General features: G+C 35.9%; 1 protein-coding gene across 2 annotated transcripts in view; it reads right to left on the minus strand.

Annotated features, from left to right (window-relative positions):
* The window catches only part of Brf (Brf RNA polymerase III subunit), a 375,147-nt gene that overhangs the window by 151,086 nt on the left and 206,775 nt on the right, over positions 1 to 17,286 (minus strand). For both annotated transcript variants that reach the window (XM_090407063.1, XM_090407062.1), the window contains 2 exons: positions 8,679 to 8,820; positions 532 to 801 (listed from right to left, as the gene is read on the minus strand). In XM_090407063.1, the coding sequence (XP_090263189.1) occupies positions 532 to 801; positions 8,679 to 8,820 (412 nt within the window). The remainder of the gene's footprint in view (positions 1 to 531; positions 802 to 8,678; positions 8,821 to 17,286) is intronic.

Genomic DNA, 17,286 nt, shown 5'->3' on the forward strand with positions numbered 1-17,286 from the left:
CTTTGCTGACTTAGATATTTTAAAGAAGAAAAATTAGTTGCATGGATAAAAAAACTAAAGAATTGGGATCATTTATAATCAAGTGAATGTGAAGACAACAGAAGGTTGGTATTAGAAGTTTTAAATTTATTTATCTAGTTTTATTAAATTTAAATCTTCTAATATTTTTATATTACAAATCTGATAAAAAATATTCACAACACTGTTAGATAAACTTTATAAAGCTTTCTTATTTTATTTTTACTCTAGCTAGATTAAATAAAAAATAAATCTTAATTACAGTGATCTCTCAATTATCCAGCCTTCAAATGAAAGAAACTTCAAACAGACCCTTAAATGGGCATGTCAACTGACTTCTGTTATGGCACAATATAACTGCACCTTCAATTATCCAGCTGGCAAATTGCTCTCCCAATGTATTATTATATATTTTAATTATCATATAGTATTAATATTAATTTCTATAATACAAAGTCATGCATTTTGGTAATTTTTATCAGATAATTTGAAGTAAAAAATTAAAATATTTACCATGGTTTTTAGAAACTCTCATGCACTCATCTATACTCTCCTTTAGACCTAAAGTAGCTGCAGTAGGGCCAGGCCCAGTAAAGTATTTTTGGGAAGCAGGTGCTTGATTATGACACTGTGGGAGCAATATACTGTTGAGTTCCTGGGTTGAAGGTGGCTCATCTGATTTAGTGCTACAATCTTTTATGCAGTCCTCTATAGTTTCCAGTGTATTTCCAACAATAAATTGTTCAGCAATTGCATTTTCTGCTTGGCTTTCTTCATTTTCATCTAAGGATAATAATTATTACAAATATATATAGTGGATGTATGTATATACTATGAGGAACAATAATTTCCAGTAAATAAACTATGAACAAAATTAGGAAAAATAATGTATCTAAGTACATACATGAAACAACTACTATATTCTTATTTCCATCCATATTATATCCAGGCATATGTAAGCAAAAGTTTGTAAATGAAATGAAATATAAATTTTTATGTTATATAAATTTTATATAAATTATGACAGACTTACGAGTCATCTTGGAACAGTGCCATGGCTTGAGAAGCTACAAGGAAAAAATGTCAGTAGTGGGTGGCAAGCAGAGACTGCTTGAGAGTAGCAGTATTAGACTGCATACCCAAGGTCAGGAGGATAAACCAAGTTGGAATTAAATGGATGAGTAGGGATATAAAGTAAGAGCTGCAAAAAAAAAAAGGAAACACTGCAGAGGAAATATAAAGAAAAAAGTGATCTGCATACCCAAGAGCAGTACAAAGTGCAAGCAAGAAGGGTGACTAGTATGGTAAGAAAGGCCAAATCAGAATATGAGAGAGAGAATTAGCTAAATAGGCCAAAGTATAACCAAAAGAGTTTTTTTTTTTTTTTTTTTTTTTTTTTTTTTTGTTATATAGCAAATAAGAGGAAAAATTACCATGGTAGGATGACTTTCAACAATGCTAATGGTAGGAAGGTGACTGAGCCAAAAGAAATAGTTGAGTTGCTTGAGTGATCATTTTGCAAAGGTGTATCATCCAGGTGGAGATCTTACAGTTAATGTTACAGAAACACATATCAAAATTGAGGTAGATGAACAAGAGATGTTCAAAATATTATAAAATGTGAATATGAACACAGCAGTGGGACTGGATGGCATATAAGCCCATGTATCACACGAATGTGCAAGAGAACTGACATTTCTTCTGATGTAGTTGTTCAATCTAAGTCTCAGCTCTGGTAGGGTTCCAAGGGAGTGGAAAGAGGGTAAGATGGTAGCATTGCATAAAGGTGGTTCCAAGATATAGGTAGCAAACTACATACCAATTAATATATCAGGAGTGGTTATTAAAAAACTGGAAAATTTGGTGAAAGGTAAAATACAACAATGGGTGAATAGGGATACGCTACTCTATAGTGGGCAGCATGGCTTTGTAAAGGATAGGCCCTGTCTTAGTAACTTATTCATATTTTATAATAAAGTGACAACAGAACTGGATAAAGGTAATGGCTACATCATGATACTGCTCAAATTTGTCAAGGCATTTGACAGAATACCACACGGAAAACTATTACAAAAGCTGGAACAAATGGGAATAGATATGAGGCTAGTAGCATGGATGGGTGAGGTTGTATATAGTGGAGTGAAATCTAGAATGATGGTGACTAGTGGAGTACTTCAGGATTTGGTACTAGGACCACTACTCTTAATTTGTATATCAATGACATAGGGAAAAAATTAAAAGGGGGGTATTCAGCTGTTTGCTGACGATGCAAAACTGGGGAGAGCAATAGTTAATAAAGGTGATGTAGATATCCTTCAGGATGATTTAAATAAATTGGCATTGTGGACAAAGGATAATGATTATCCATTTAATGCTACAAAATGTAAGATCATGCACTTCAATACCATCAATATGGTGTATCATATTGATGGTATTGGATTGCAGGAAATTGATGAATCTAGGGAGTTTTGGAGATAATGGTGGACAAGGAGTTGAAGTTCAGAGGGCATGTTGCAAAAGTTGATAATAACCTCATCTTTATTTGGATGTTGAAAAACACGCTAACAAATAAAGATAAGGAGGTTATTATCCCTCTTTATAAGGCTATGATTTGGCCACATCCTGCACAAAGATTTGGTCCCCTGGGTTTCTGGAGTACAAGGAGGAGGTGGCAGAGACGATTCAGAGACAAATGACCAAGATGGTGACAGGTCTGTGGAATATCCCTACAAATGAGGTTGAAGGGTTGGGTTAAAAAGTTTAGTTGATAGGCAGAAAACAGAGGACATGATAGAAACTTTTAAGATATTATAGGGGTTTTATAATATTGATGCAAGTGAAATTGTTCATTATATGACAAATAGTCAGAGAACTAGTGGCCATCCAGGAAATTATGTAAGAGTGTGGTTAGTAGGGATGTGAGGATCAGATTTTTTGCATGGAGAGTGGTGAGTGAGTGCAATGGATTGCCAGAATTGGTTGTGAGTTCCCTGATGGTGAATGGGTTCAAGGAGAAGTATGATAGGATTTGTGTGTATAATGGTTAATTTGAGTCTCCCATGATAAGTCTCTGTACTCCATGGAGATTATTAAAATACTGGAAAATTTGGTGAAAGGTAAAATACAACAATGGGTGAATAGGGACACGCTACTCTATAGTGGGCAGCATGGCTTTGTAAAGGATAGGTCCTGTCTTGGTAACTTATTCATATTTTATAATAAAGTGACAACAGAACTGGATAAAGGTAATGGCTACATCATGATACTGCTCAAATTTGTCATTTCAGCAGTATCACGATGTATATTCTCATAATATTATTATTATTCTTAATAAAGAGTATAATAAACTAACATACAAATGATAAATTATTAAAAGTGGAACCACATGAAATGCCGCTCTAGAATCCCGTTATTCTTAGGTTTTCTCGTGTTGGGATCTGCCATCATGTTCTTCTGAATGATATTTGGGTTGCAGATGGGTCTTCAAAACTCTTAAAATTGCTAATCTATCTTTCTTGTTGATATTAGAATGATGAATCAGCATCCCACAAGCTGCTATAAATTTTCTTTCAAACGAAGTGTTGGTGCAGCATAGGAAACCTGGATTGAAAGAAAATTTAAAGAAGCTTGTGTGATGCTGATTCATCATCCTAATCTCAACAATAATGATAATTAGCAATTTCAAGAGGCTGAAAGATCCATCTACAACCCACATAGCATTCAGAAGAACATGATGGCAGACCCCCACACAAAAAAGCTTAAGAATAACAGAATAGTAGAGATGCATTTGATGTAGTTATATGTCTAATCATTTTTTTTATCATTTGCATATTATTTTATTATGTATAATTTTTTTTAAATTTTTTTTAGTATTATTTTTTTTCATCCCTCAGCAGAGTTCAGGCTAGTGTAAACAGTTAAACAAAACAGTTATACTATAGTGTACTTATGTGTATTGTCATGTAGCTTGTGTTTTGACAATACACACACACACACACTGCTCGGAAAGAATCAACAGACACCCCCATGGGCAAGGTGCATCATGCCATGTAATGAGTTATGTGCTTGTAGCTGGTATAAATTTGAGAAATATGATGCTCCCAAGTCAGTGCAACTGTGTCCAGGTAAAATGGCTTTCGAGAAGGGAACTGACAGAGTCTGAAAGAGACATTGTGATAGGATGCCATATTGTAGGCCTATCTGTTTGGCAAACTGTTGAAAATTGGGCCATTCCAGGTCAATAATCAGAGATACCATACTGAGATGGAAGTGCAGGGAGTCAACTGCAAGTACTACCCACAGTGGATGACCCACCACACTCACCAAATGTGACTATTGGGTGTTACAAAGGATAATATATAAAAACTGCCATTTGTCAGCTGACACAGTGAATGCGGAGTTCCACGAATTTGCACAAAAATATTTGGAACCAAGGCTCACAACATGGATTTCCATGGTAGAAACACAATATGTGGGTCCCATATTACCCAAACCAATGCAGTGTCACCTTCAGTGGAACTAAGGGTGTGTACAGTGCGATGTGGAAGCTTGTGTTATCTAGCAACAAATCACACTATACCCTCTACTGAGTAGAAGGACAGGTTTGAACGTGGCAGATGCCTGGTGAATGTCTCTTATCAGAGTGCATAAGCCCCAACTATGAAATTCTGAGGTGTTGGTCTGATGGTCCAGTGTTTCCTGGTTTGGCCTCAGATCTCTGTTTGTGGCACCACACAAAATGTTTCCTACTTTGTGGCATTTCTATGGAACTGACCATCGTTTCTTTCAACAAGACAATTCACCATGTCATAAGACTGATGCTGTAACTCGTTGTTTGTGGCCATGAATGTCAGCACACTTGACTGGCCTCACAGAGCCCTGATTTCAACCCTACTGAACATCTGTGGAATGAACCAGAGCATCGGGTGAGGTCAAAGGACGTCTGCCCCACAACAGTCCAAGACCTCATTAGATGTCTATAGGAAGAATGGTCAAGAATTCCCACTGATCGCTATCATATGCTTGTGGAAAGTATGCCATGTAAGATTGTTGCAGTCACTGTAGCGAAAGGAGGTCCTACATTTTATTAAGGTGCATGCTATGGCTGTTTGTTCCTTACACTATGTCTGTTGACTTCTTTTCAAGCAGTATATATATGTATTTCTGATGATGACCTTGATATAGAGGTCAAAACATCAAGTGTTATTTTTCTTAATTGTAAATAAGTAATTTGCTCTAACACATGTTTTTTTCTCTATAAATTCTACACAATGAATGCTTACCACCATGTAAGCATGAAAGAAAGAATTTTTTATGTCTGGTATTCATTTTCTACTATATTGTTTAGATCTCCAACAATGACTGACTTTTTCTTTATGTCAGTTGCCTTCTTTAATGACTGAAAAAAATTCCTACAATTTCTCTATCCATAAAACCTTCTCTAGGATCATGTGTGTGTCCCATTTCCTATTTCGATGTTTGCCCACATCACTCTATTTGATACTGCTTTCCATTCAAGATTAAACTTGTGTTCAGTAATGAATACTATAGCTACTCCTTTCTTTCCCAGATCAAATATTGCCTGAACATCATATCTTATGTTTATTATTTAGAAGAATCTCTTTTTTTTTTGTCTTGTTCGTTGCAGTAAGACCAATTATGTCAACACAGTGCTTCTCTATTTATTTCATCAGTATGACTTCTTTTCCATTGATAATTTTTATGCTGATGGTGTTTATCTTGAATTCTGCTAAAATTGAGCTGGAGTTTGTTCTAGTAGCTGACTTTTCACTGTTTGTCCTGGTTCCCTAATGAAAACAGTGTAAGCCATGTTTAAAGGAGCAAATCTCCAGCTAGCATGAAATCACATCATACTGTATCATCATTTTGTTTTGGTAAGCCAAAAAAGAACACAATATAGTCAGATAAATCCCATTTATTCAATATCCTGTCTGTATATTTGGTTAGAGGCTCCTGTCGGTTCTCCACATTCATTAAAAGGCTCTCCTTTCAGTTACTGAGCATTGGCTTTTAAGCAACTCCAGTGGGTAGGGATTTATATCTTTAAGCTTGATCTGTGGAATTGGAAAAGGGAAGTCAATTTAAGTTATGATCACTGAAATACTTATGCATTTTGGATCTGTACTTTCAACTTCTTGTAATTACACTGCAAATGCATCCATAATAGCCACTCATTCAGCTCATACAGAAAACTGTTCATGTTCATGATTAGCACACTGATGATGTTAACAATTGTTAGCTGCTTGCTCTTTATCAGTGTGACCAATCACAGAGATAACAGGTTTGCCATTTTATACAACAACACAATACAAGTGATATATTGTGACCGTATAGTATGTGATTTCCAGAATTTCATGTTTCTTACTGCATTTTTTTTAAATCTAAATTTTATGTACTATACCTACTTCAATATGCTTTTTGCAATTGTTCTGTGCATTCTGAGTACATAATGCCTCTATAGTGCTACATGTGTGTGTGTGTGTGTCTGTGTGTATTTTCACAATGATGTGTGCTGTGCTGCACCTCACAGTTGCAGCAGAAAACATCAAGTTGTAGTGGCAAACTTGATGTCTTCTACTACAACTATGAGGAGCAAAGTATGATTTAGAGTGTGAAGTCAGTAGGCAGTATTGCTGACCATAAGTGCTCTGGTCAGTGTTTTTTGCCAATGAAATCTTGCTCTTATTAGCAATCATGAGGACAATTCCATGAACTGTTAAGCAAAGATGAAGTGCAGAAAACAAGGCAATAGATGCAAAATGGTCATGGGTGATGTACCTCTCTCAATGAGTCCTAACTCCCCTGGAGGTCTTAGATAATAATAATATTCTGTTTTCAGGTCTGTTTCTTTCCTTACTACTGGCATATATACAGCAGTAGACATTTAAGGTAAAGGAACTACAAGTTACTTTCATTTATTCAGGCTTCCCCTGTATGTTTCCAGACTTCAGATAATGCTAAGCAACTATCACTCGACTACTGCTGTTAGTAGTTTCCAGATTGAGTTATATCAATCTAAATATTCTTAGTATATAAATTCTATATTGTCTGAAGTCTAGCAATCGTAAACTTATGTGATACAACACAAGCTCACTAAAAGAGCCCAATGACATTAACTCGTTCTTTGTCATTTTAGAGTTATTTATATATATATATATACACACACACACAAAGTTATCCCTGGACTTATGTCAGAGTTCTGTTCCATCTAGCAGGACGTAAACCGATACATTAAATCTGTACTGTTACTGCTTCTATAAAACAGGAGAATAATCACTCAAATCTTCCTCCACAATCACATCTTCATTACCTTTCCTATGTGAAGGATAGGCCAGGCTCTTCGGTGTAACATTTATTTTTTTGATGAAAATGTCAAATGAGCTTTGCTTATTTCTCTTCTTCTTTTCATCATAAATTTGTTTAAAGCAAATAAACACATCATGTACTTTCCTTTCTACTAATAAATAGCATTCAACATTGGGGATACATGTCTTCAGCCATTTTGAGAAGATCGCCAACTACAGAGAACATTTCTGCAAAACCCTTCACTGTGAATTGTTTAACTACCTCTTCTTGTTTCTCTTTTCCCTGGCGGTCTCAGATAATAATAATATTCTGTTTTCAGGTATGTTTCTTTCCTTACTACTGGCACATATATATATATATATATATATATATAGAAAGAGAGAGTGACACTCTCTTCCTTTTCTTGTTCTTCCTCTTCTGCAACACATTGTTCCTCCAGTTTGACCAATTCTTCATTGGCCAACTCTTCAGGCGTACTTTCTATGAGTTGAACTATACCATCATCATCCATTTAGAGATTCAGATTGTTTGCTAGACTCACTATTTCTTCACTCCATTTAGTAAGGTCTTCATTTTTTTCAAAACTTCCAAAATCATGCACAAACCTTTTTAATGTCATTTTTCTATATGCCACTCATACATTGAGAGGTCACTTTGTCCCAAGTCAGAGCAATATTTTTAATATCATGATGAATATTGAATGCTTTCCAGAATTGCATGAGAGTCGGATCATTTCCTTCAACAGCAGAAATGGCTTGCGAAAAAGTTCTCCATAGATAATAAGACTTAAACACTGAAAGAAGCCCCTGATCTATCGGCTGGATCAATGAAGTAGTGTTTGGAGGGAGAAACATGACCTCCATCTTTGGGTGAAGATCACCGATGTAAGGTGGATGACTTGTAGCATTATCTAGAATTAATAAAATTTTAAATTCTACATTTTCTTTCACACAATAGCTTTCCATTTCACTCGATAACAGTTAATTAAGGCATCCTCAAACAATTTTTGAGTCATCCACGACTTCTTATTGTTCCGATAATGAAATGGAAGAGTATGCTTCCTAATGTTTCTGATGGCTCGTGGATTTTCGCTATGCCATATCACAAATGGTTTCAGTTCATATTCAGCCACATACCCCTAACAGAATCATAATATGGTCTTTAAGAGCTTTGAAACTAGACATAGATTTTAGCATTTGATGGATGAATGTCTGCTTGGACATTTTTTACCAAAACAAGGAAGTCTCATCCATATTAAATATTATGATTAATGAATAATGAATATTATAAATGAAAGCTATGATTATAGAAAGGATATATCAATATTAATATACCTGATGCTGATGGAGCAATTGCAGCAAATTTGGCATATGCACCTCTCAGTTTTTTACTGTTTTTGGCAAGTTCTTTTTCTATAAGTTTCTGGACTTCTGAAACTTCTCTTGTGATTTCTTCTACATTGTTCTGTTGTTCCAACTATAAGAAATAAAAAAATTAATAAATTTTTCATTTTTATTAGAGTAACTGATTAGTGTTATGTATACGTATATGTAGGTTTATATATACAGGGTGGCACATAAATCATGGAACATGCCCATAGAAAGGGCCTGTCTTTGTGAAGCAACTGCATAAGTTTTTCGACATCACCAGATTTTTTTTTTATTATTTATGAAAAACCACATCATGTAAATGCCTTCCAATTTCAGCTTCACAAAGATGGGCCCTAGCTACGGAATGTTTTATAACTTATGGGCCACCCTGTATAACCCATCCTTTTCTTTTATGTGTTGGGTCTAATGACCAATTACAGCCAAGTAAGTTGGCTGTAATTGGTCACTTCCACATGAAATGAGAAAGAGGCTGTTAGTTAAATGCTTTTGTTCTAAACAAATTCAGGATTCAAATCCAAGTCTTTTCTAAGTACTGATAAGCACTACATATCAGAGAAACATGAATTATAACTCAATAGTGCATACACTCTCTTGTATGGTTCTAGTCGCATTCTTCAATGTCCTAGGCATATAGTCCACTACCTGTGATGAGTCAGGTATTTTGGGTCGTTCTTTCTGCAACATGACCACCAATCCATGTACAGTAAACCCTCAATGTAACAGACTAATAGGGGTTAAGGAGTGTCCGTTAAATCGCGAATTTTTTAAAATAAAAATATTCTGTAACATTATACTGCAATTTTATCAATATTAGCACTGTAATAACAAAAAAATTGTTTTACACAATTTTTAACACAATTTTCACTTTTAGATAAGTTAATGTGAAGTTAATGTTTGATGTTGAGGCACTTGGTTTAGGTAATCCTGCTTTGAAAAACTATCGAGTTTTTTTTTTTGAACTTTTGAATTCTGCTGTTTTTTTTATAATTAACTCCCTAAAATTACGAAAATGTGTATAATAAAACTGCCGCATAAAGTCACGCCACACGACAAAAGAACCAATTACAGTGCGATTGGTGTGATCACGTCCTAATCATTCGCCGAACATGTTTTATGAGTGGTGACTCATTTATGTTGGCTAAATTATTGCAGTGTTTTTTCCAACATATGATGGCATATTCGCCAAAATTTGTTAAAAATAACAGGAAATTAATAACAAAAAATAACCTGTTAATTTAATTATAAGCAAATCTTGGTTAAAAGCATTTTAAAATTAACAGGGTGTTAATTTCACATGCGACATGGACGGGAAATTTTGTCCGTTAAATCGAGGGTGTACTGTTGTTAAATGCACTGGACTGGTCTGCACTTCATGTTCCATATTCCAGTTCATTTTAAAGATATTGTAGTGGGTTGAGATTGTATGTTTGTGGAGCAGTTAAGTTTTCTGATCATGTTGCAACAGCCTTCAGCAGTATTACTTGCTTCACTCTATCATGTTGTAAGAGACATGGGTCTGTTTACTCTAAATGTAAGCAGTAGTGAGATATTCTTTTTTTCTTCTTATTATTATTATATATGTATCTCCATAGGGTCAGAAGATATTAATTACATACTAGCCATTACTCACACAATACCTATCATACCTCTCTTTAAACTTATTCACTGACAAAGCACTCACAACCACTTCTGACAATCCATTCACCACCCTCCAAGTAAAAACTTTAGTCCTAACATTCTTGGTAACCACGCTCTTACACAATTTCCATGAGTGACCCCTTGTCCCTTCTTTTCAGCTATGTACTGAAAAAAGTCTTCACTGTCAATCCTATAAAACCCCTCTAGTAACTTATATGTATCTATCATGTCTCTTTGTTTGTGCCTATGAGCTAGTTTTTGAAGCCTACAGTCAATAAATCTATTCTCAGAGCATTCCGTAGACCTACCATGATCTTCGTAACTTGCTTCTGGATCCTCTCCACTACTTCTTCATCCCCACAGAATCCAGGTGTCCAGATCTGAATGCAGTAACCATATATAAGAGAACAATGACTTCTCTATTCCTGCTTGTTAGTGTTTTTCAACAAACATGTAATCCGATGTGCTGTTTTGGCTATCTTCAGAATATGCCCTCTAAACTTCAACTCCTTGTTCATTATCTCTGGCCTCATCAATTTCTATCCATATAGTACACGGTGCCAACTTGGTTGGCCAAGTGGTTAGTGTCAAGAGGCTGCAGGTTCGAATCCTGACATGGGCATGGATGTTTGTGATTGTCCTACTAACTCTGTGTGGAAAGAGCATTTGTGACCCTACCACTTCTAGCAAAAAACTTCACTCTCAAAACTCGGTGAGGTATGGGAGTGACCATACGGCCTCTATGGACATCAAATGTGATGTTTTCTTTCTTTCTTTCTTTTTTTTTTTTAGTACATACACAGCTGGCGAAATATTCTTCCCAAAGTGCATCACCTTATGCTTGGCCACATTAAACTGGCAGTCATTTACCATTGTCCATATTGCTAGTCTAAGTCTTCCTGCAGGATCTATGCATCACCTTTGTTTACCATTGCTCTACCTAGTTTAGCATCATCAGCAAACAACTGAATGTTTCCCATCAAATCATTTCCTATATCACTAATATACAAATTAAACAACAAAGAACCAAAAGCAGAGCACGGTAGTACACCAGTGATTCACCTGCCTTCTCCTGGACTCAACTCTTCCATAAACCACTCTTTGACATGTCCGGAAACATAATTCATCATGAGGAAAAATCATCATGGAGAAAATTCATTGTGGAGACTATTCATCGCTGGAAATTTAATCATGGGGAAAATTAATCGCATGAAAATTCATTGCAGATATATGTGAAAAAAAAAAATTTCCCACATAAAAAATGTTTTTAAAAAATATTTCTTTTAAATAATATTTTTTAAAAATTTTATTCTGATATTGCTTTTGTATGATGACACTGTTTTTTAAACATTAATTTCCCCAATATCACATAATTTAGTGATTTATATTTGTCAGGAAATAATATAAATGAGAAAATATACAAAATTTGCTCATTTGTAATAATCACAATTTAATTTCAGTATCGGAATATTAAAAGTTATCTGGTACAATTACTTTGGAAAAATAAGGAATTCAAATAAAAAGAAGGTGCACGCATGTTACCTAGCAGTATTTGTGTTTGGAAGGGGGGGGGGAAGGTGAGCCATCAAAGATAAAAATAGTTTTAAATTCTATTATGAAAATTTTGGAAATAAAATTTCATTATGATGCATGTGCCTATACATGTTTTGAATGAATGATAAACTGTAGGGAAAGTATTGCTACTTCCAAATTACCACATAATATCAAAATTAGCAAAAAATATGTACATAACAGTTTACTTCATAACAGCCATTCATTTCAATATGTAATGAGCGATTCCAGGAAACCAAGAAAGTTGAAATGCAAAGAACTACAGATTATGTTATAAATATTATACATTATGTGATATGATAAAAGATTTACATATGATTATCTATAAGGTAATATCGTAAAAGAGCGAACCTTCATGCAATCTGTGAACTAATTTTCTAACTAAGATTATGAATAAAAAATAAAGAAAACAATTTGTAACAGATGGAGGCTGTATTTATTTTAAGATTTAGATTTTTATGAATTTATAAAATAATTGTTTGAAAAAAATAATTATCTTGAATCAAGTTCTGGTAGAATAAAATGTATTGGCGACTAAGATAATTAGCAAAAAAAAAAAAAAGATAGTGGCATTGTTCTACAGAGTGATACAATCTTAAGTGAAGAAATATGAAAGGATCTCTTATTTGCACTGACATTAAAAACTATAATTATACAATAAAACAAGTACCAAAAATAATGTAACTTGTAGGTAATATAATTTAGATTCCAGTTACTGATCAAATGTAGCTTTTTTGCAGTTTTTTCGACTGCAAAAAAGTTGAAAAAACTGCAGCTGAGGTTGTGTGTATTCGAGAGATACATTCATTACTAGTATGTGCTGAAATGCGATAAAACTTAAAAAAAAAACACTACAAATATAATACATGATGGTTTATTTATTTTCAGTTACAATCTAGAAATTATTGAAAAAAAGAAACAAATAAAAAAACCAACTAAACCAATACTATACTGACATCAGAGTTTGCAGTATCTCTCAGGTACAATTTACTATCAAATATCACTTCCACTTTCACATTCGACTCTATCGTTCTCATCATTGGACTCGAGTAACAGTCGCTGAATCTCTTCAACATCTGATGGATTATCCTGTCGACATATTTTTCCAGCCATTTTCAATGGGAAATAATAAAAAAAACAAACTAAACCAATACTATACTGACATCGGAGTTTGTGGTATCTCTCAGATACAATTTACTATCAAATATCACACACTCTACATAACATGTGTTAAACCACACTGACTTCAATTTTCTAGTGAATAACACTTTCAGCGTATTTTTTCTGTGATGATTTTTCCTGCAAATGAATTTTCCCTGCGATAAATTTTCCTCTCGATGAGTTTTCCCTGTGATCAATTTTCCTGCGAAGAATTGTCCGTGAACCACACCATCAGCTACCCTCAAATCCAAATCACAAGATTCATATAAACCCCATTTTCTCCAATTTATGCAACAGAGTTCTAGGTGGAATCCTGTAAAAATTGTTTTGCAAATTCTAGCCATATCATTCAGCAGTCATTTCCCTTGTCCAACTCCACTCACTTTATTATAAAAAGTAAGCGAATTACTAAGGCAAGACCTACCCTTCCCCAAACAACACTGTCCCTTATAGAGTATCATATTCCTATCCACCCACATCTAAATTCTGTCTTTCACCAATTTCTCCAGCGTATTTTTTTTTATATATATATTGATCCCATACACAAGAGGTCAGAAACCTATAAGTCTCCATGTGCAGTGGGATGCAAATGAGTTGAATGATATTTTTTTTATGAAGAATGCAGGGTTTTTTTATGCAGGTCGTAGCTGTTTGGGAATAGTTGAGGACAGCTGTTCCAGAGGACAGAATAAAAGAGGGAGACAAGAAGCAGATTTGGTGTTTTTGCTGCTGTGATGTAAAGGGATGCTGGGTAGCTGCTGCTCTTGTATAAACAGGTGCAACAGAAAGTGGAGGAATAATAGTTGCTAATTCATTGGATCAGTGACTAGGGAAGTACCTGAAGAATAGACATAGTACTGAAACATTGAATCTGTGAGATACAGGCTGAACTGAGTCTGTAAGAAAGGGTTCATTAATGAGCCTAATTGCTCAATTCTGGACAGCATCAAGGATTTTAAGAGAAGTTTTAGGTATACCACCCCAAACATGTGAGTAGTATTCTAAGCATGGATAAATTTGAGACTTGTATATAGTTAGGAGTTGGCTGGGTCTACAATAGTTGCTTGAATGAAAGAGAATGCCAGTTTTTTTTTTTTGATTCAGAGGAGACTATTGATGTGATGTGTTAATGCCAGGAGAGACTGAAGGTAAGTGTTAATCCAAGCAGAGAAATACAATCTTGTCTGGAGATTTGTGTATTGCTGAGGGCAAGGGAAGGTGAACTGAGGTCTATTTTGTGAGAGAAAGACAAGACTGTGTTTTGGTGGCAATGAAAGTGACAAGGTTGTCCTCACCCTAATGATAGTGTACAGATCAATGTTAAAGGCACTAGTTGTAGATGAACTTGTATACGGTACTCGGAGATGTCAGATACTGCATGGTTTGTCAAAAGAGCAGGATGAGTTGAGAGTGCTATTATCTGCAAAACCATGGATAGGATTAGTGGTGATTGTGAGTGGGTCATTTATGAGCAATAGAAACGGAGTAGGTGATAGGACAGAGCCTTGAGGCACTCCAACATTGACTGTGAAGCTCGAAGAGGGAGAACCATCTGCTATGACTCACAGAGAACAACCAGAGAGGTTGGCTACCCCAGTACAGAGGGTAGTGGAGAGAACAAAGGATGGCAATTTTTTAAGCAGGCTGAATGGCCTATAATTTGCTACTTCTGTCTTGAAACTACTTTATGCAGTGAGACTATTTCGTCCACTTCCCAATCCACTGGCACCTTTCCAGTGGATTGGAAATTTCCACTGAGGCTTAAATTAAACAGCTTGGTCAGATGATCTGATAATTCCCTTGCACATTCTCATAATACATGGGACCAAATTATATATTTGGTTTAATCCTTTATCCAAGTGTAAGCAAACAAAGTTTGCGACTGAAGTAATTTCAGGACTTGGGCAACTCGTTGCAAAGGTGATATGACTTCACATCACTTGCCTTAGTATCCCATAAAGCACATCTCCTTGCAGACATGTATAATGCTATGCATTAAGGGAAAGGTCACTACCCAGACCGGTTTTGACCTTTATTGAGGTTTGGGTCTGGCTCCAACTGATGAGATCTCAATAAAGGTCGAAACCAGTCTGGGAAGTGACCCTTCCCTTAATGCATAGCATTATACATGTCCGCAAGGAGATGTGCTTTGCATTATGGGATACTAAGGCAAGTGATGTGAAGTCATACCACCTTTGCCACGAGTGCTCCAGTCCTGAAATTACTTCAGGCGCAAACTTTGTTTGCTTACACTTGGATAACTAAATCACTTAAGGAATTGACAACGCACATAAGAATATAAATTAAATTACACTTTAATAAATATTTCCGATATTTCGGCAACGTCATGTTGCCATCTTCAAAAGGAACTTACAAAAAGGCACATGCACGTAGGCACTACAACACAGTAACTGAGAATGAAGTAATGAAGCTATTGTCCTCCTAAAAGTCCTGATGGTGCCCCCTAGCAGGCTATGTAGGTGTTCTACGTTGGGCTGAAGGTCTGCTGATGTAAGCCTCCCAAATTTGGGGAAGTCTCATGCAACCAAATTTGTTGAGGTTTGGAGAGTTTCTTAGGGCTGAGGCTGATTCCATGAATAGTCCTTCGAATTTGAACTTGCTACAGTGTATTATTGTAGCTTACTTCCACCGTATTCTGTGAATTGTATCCAGAGCATGGTCTTGCAGACCATGCTCTGGATACAATCCAGGTAGCTATACTTGTGAAACCGGATGTAGTCCTTGTGTAGGGGAAGTGGTTGGTCTTTAGTGGAGCAGATAAGGGATGCCAATTTTCTGTATGGTCTGTAACAGGAGGTCAAGTCGTGTTTTTTTTAAGATTTTGGTAATTTTTTCCGAGGTGCCTCGGATGTAGGGAATTGTGATGGAATTAGAGTAATCCTTTTTGTGAAAGGGGTTGTGGTTTGTTGGTTTCAATATTTTTTGGATTTTATGGGGGGGGGGGGATAGCCATTGAATGAGAAAGTGTTGAGAATGTGATTTAGTTCTGTGTTTAGGGCCTTATCATTAGAACAGATTAGTTTAGCCCTGTTGTATAGTGTTTTCACCACTCCATATTGTTGTGTGTGTGGGGGGGGGGGGGGATTGTTGGTGAATGTACCTGCCTGTATGGGTGGGTTTTCTATAAACTGAAAAAACCAAGATTCCATCATGCTGGCAGATGACTTGTGCATCTAGGAAAGGGAGGCTGTTGTTTTCCTCTTTTTCCAGAGTGAACTTGATTCTGGGGTGTGGTTGTTTAAGTGTGTTAAGAAGGAAAGGAGTGTATCAGTGCCATGTGGCCAAATAGCGTGAAGCCATATGGTTGGTTTTTGTGGGGCAGAGACTAAGGCTTTATCTTCAAAGGTCTCCATAAAGAAATTGGCTAAGGATGGAGAGAGTGGTGAACCCATGACTGTCCCCTCTATTTGTTTGTAGAATTTTCCCTGCCAAACGAAATAACCTGTTTTCATTGTGAACTGAAATAGGGCTGAGATATCATGAGGAAATTTAGCTTGGATTAGCTCTAAAGTTTCCTTGAGTGGGACATTTGTGAATAAGGAGGGGATGTCAAAGATGACCATTATGTCAGTATGTTGGAGTGTAAGGTTTTCTATGCTGACTTTGAAGTGGGTTGAGTTTTTCATGTGTGATGGTGTGTTGCCAGTATAGGGTGTGAGAGCTTTGGCCAAAATGTTTAGCTAATTTGTATGTGGGGGAATCAATGCCATCCACTAAGGGACGTAATGGCACATTTTCTTTATGTATTTTTGGGAGTCCATAAATATGGGGGGGGGGGGGGTATAGAGTTAAACGGTTTTAATCTGTTAGTAACTTCTACAGGCCAAGAAGTGACCTTCTTAAGGAGCCTGTGAAGTTTTCTGATTTGTGAGTTGGTGTAATTGTATTTGATGTGGATGTAAGTAGCCCGATCTAATAGAAGAGCATTAAGCTTACCTGTGCAGTCCGTTTGGTTAAGTACTATTTCCCTTATCTGCTTTGGTGATAGGTGAATTTCCCTTATCTGCTTTGGTGATAGCTATTTCTTTATTATTCCTCATATCCTGCAAAGCTTTATACTTCTTAATGGATTTGTTGGTTTTTGGTGGTCTTGCTTTGGAGAGGACACAAGCTACATCCAAACTTACACTGTTGGTGATTTGATTCGGAAGGTGGAGGA

The sequence above is a fragment of the Typopeltis vanoorti genome, chromosome 17 (assembly GCF_054136105.1).
Source record: "Typopeltis vanoorti isolate ZY-2024b chromosome 17, IOZ_Tvanoo_1.0, whole genome shotgun sequence".
Lineage (NCBI taxonomy): Eukaryota > Metazoa > Arthropoda > Arachnida > Uropygi > Thelyphonidae > Typopeltis > Typopeltis vanoorti.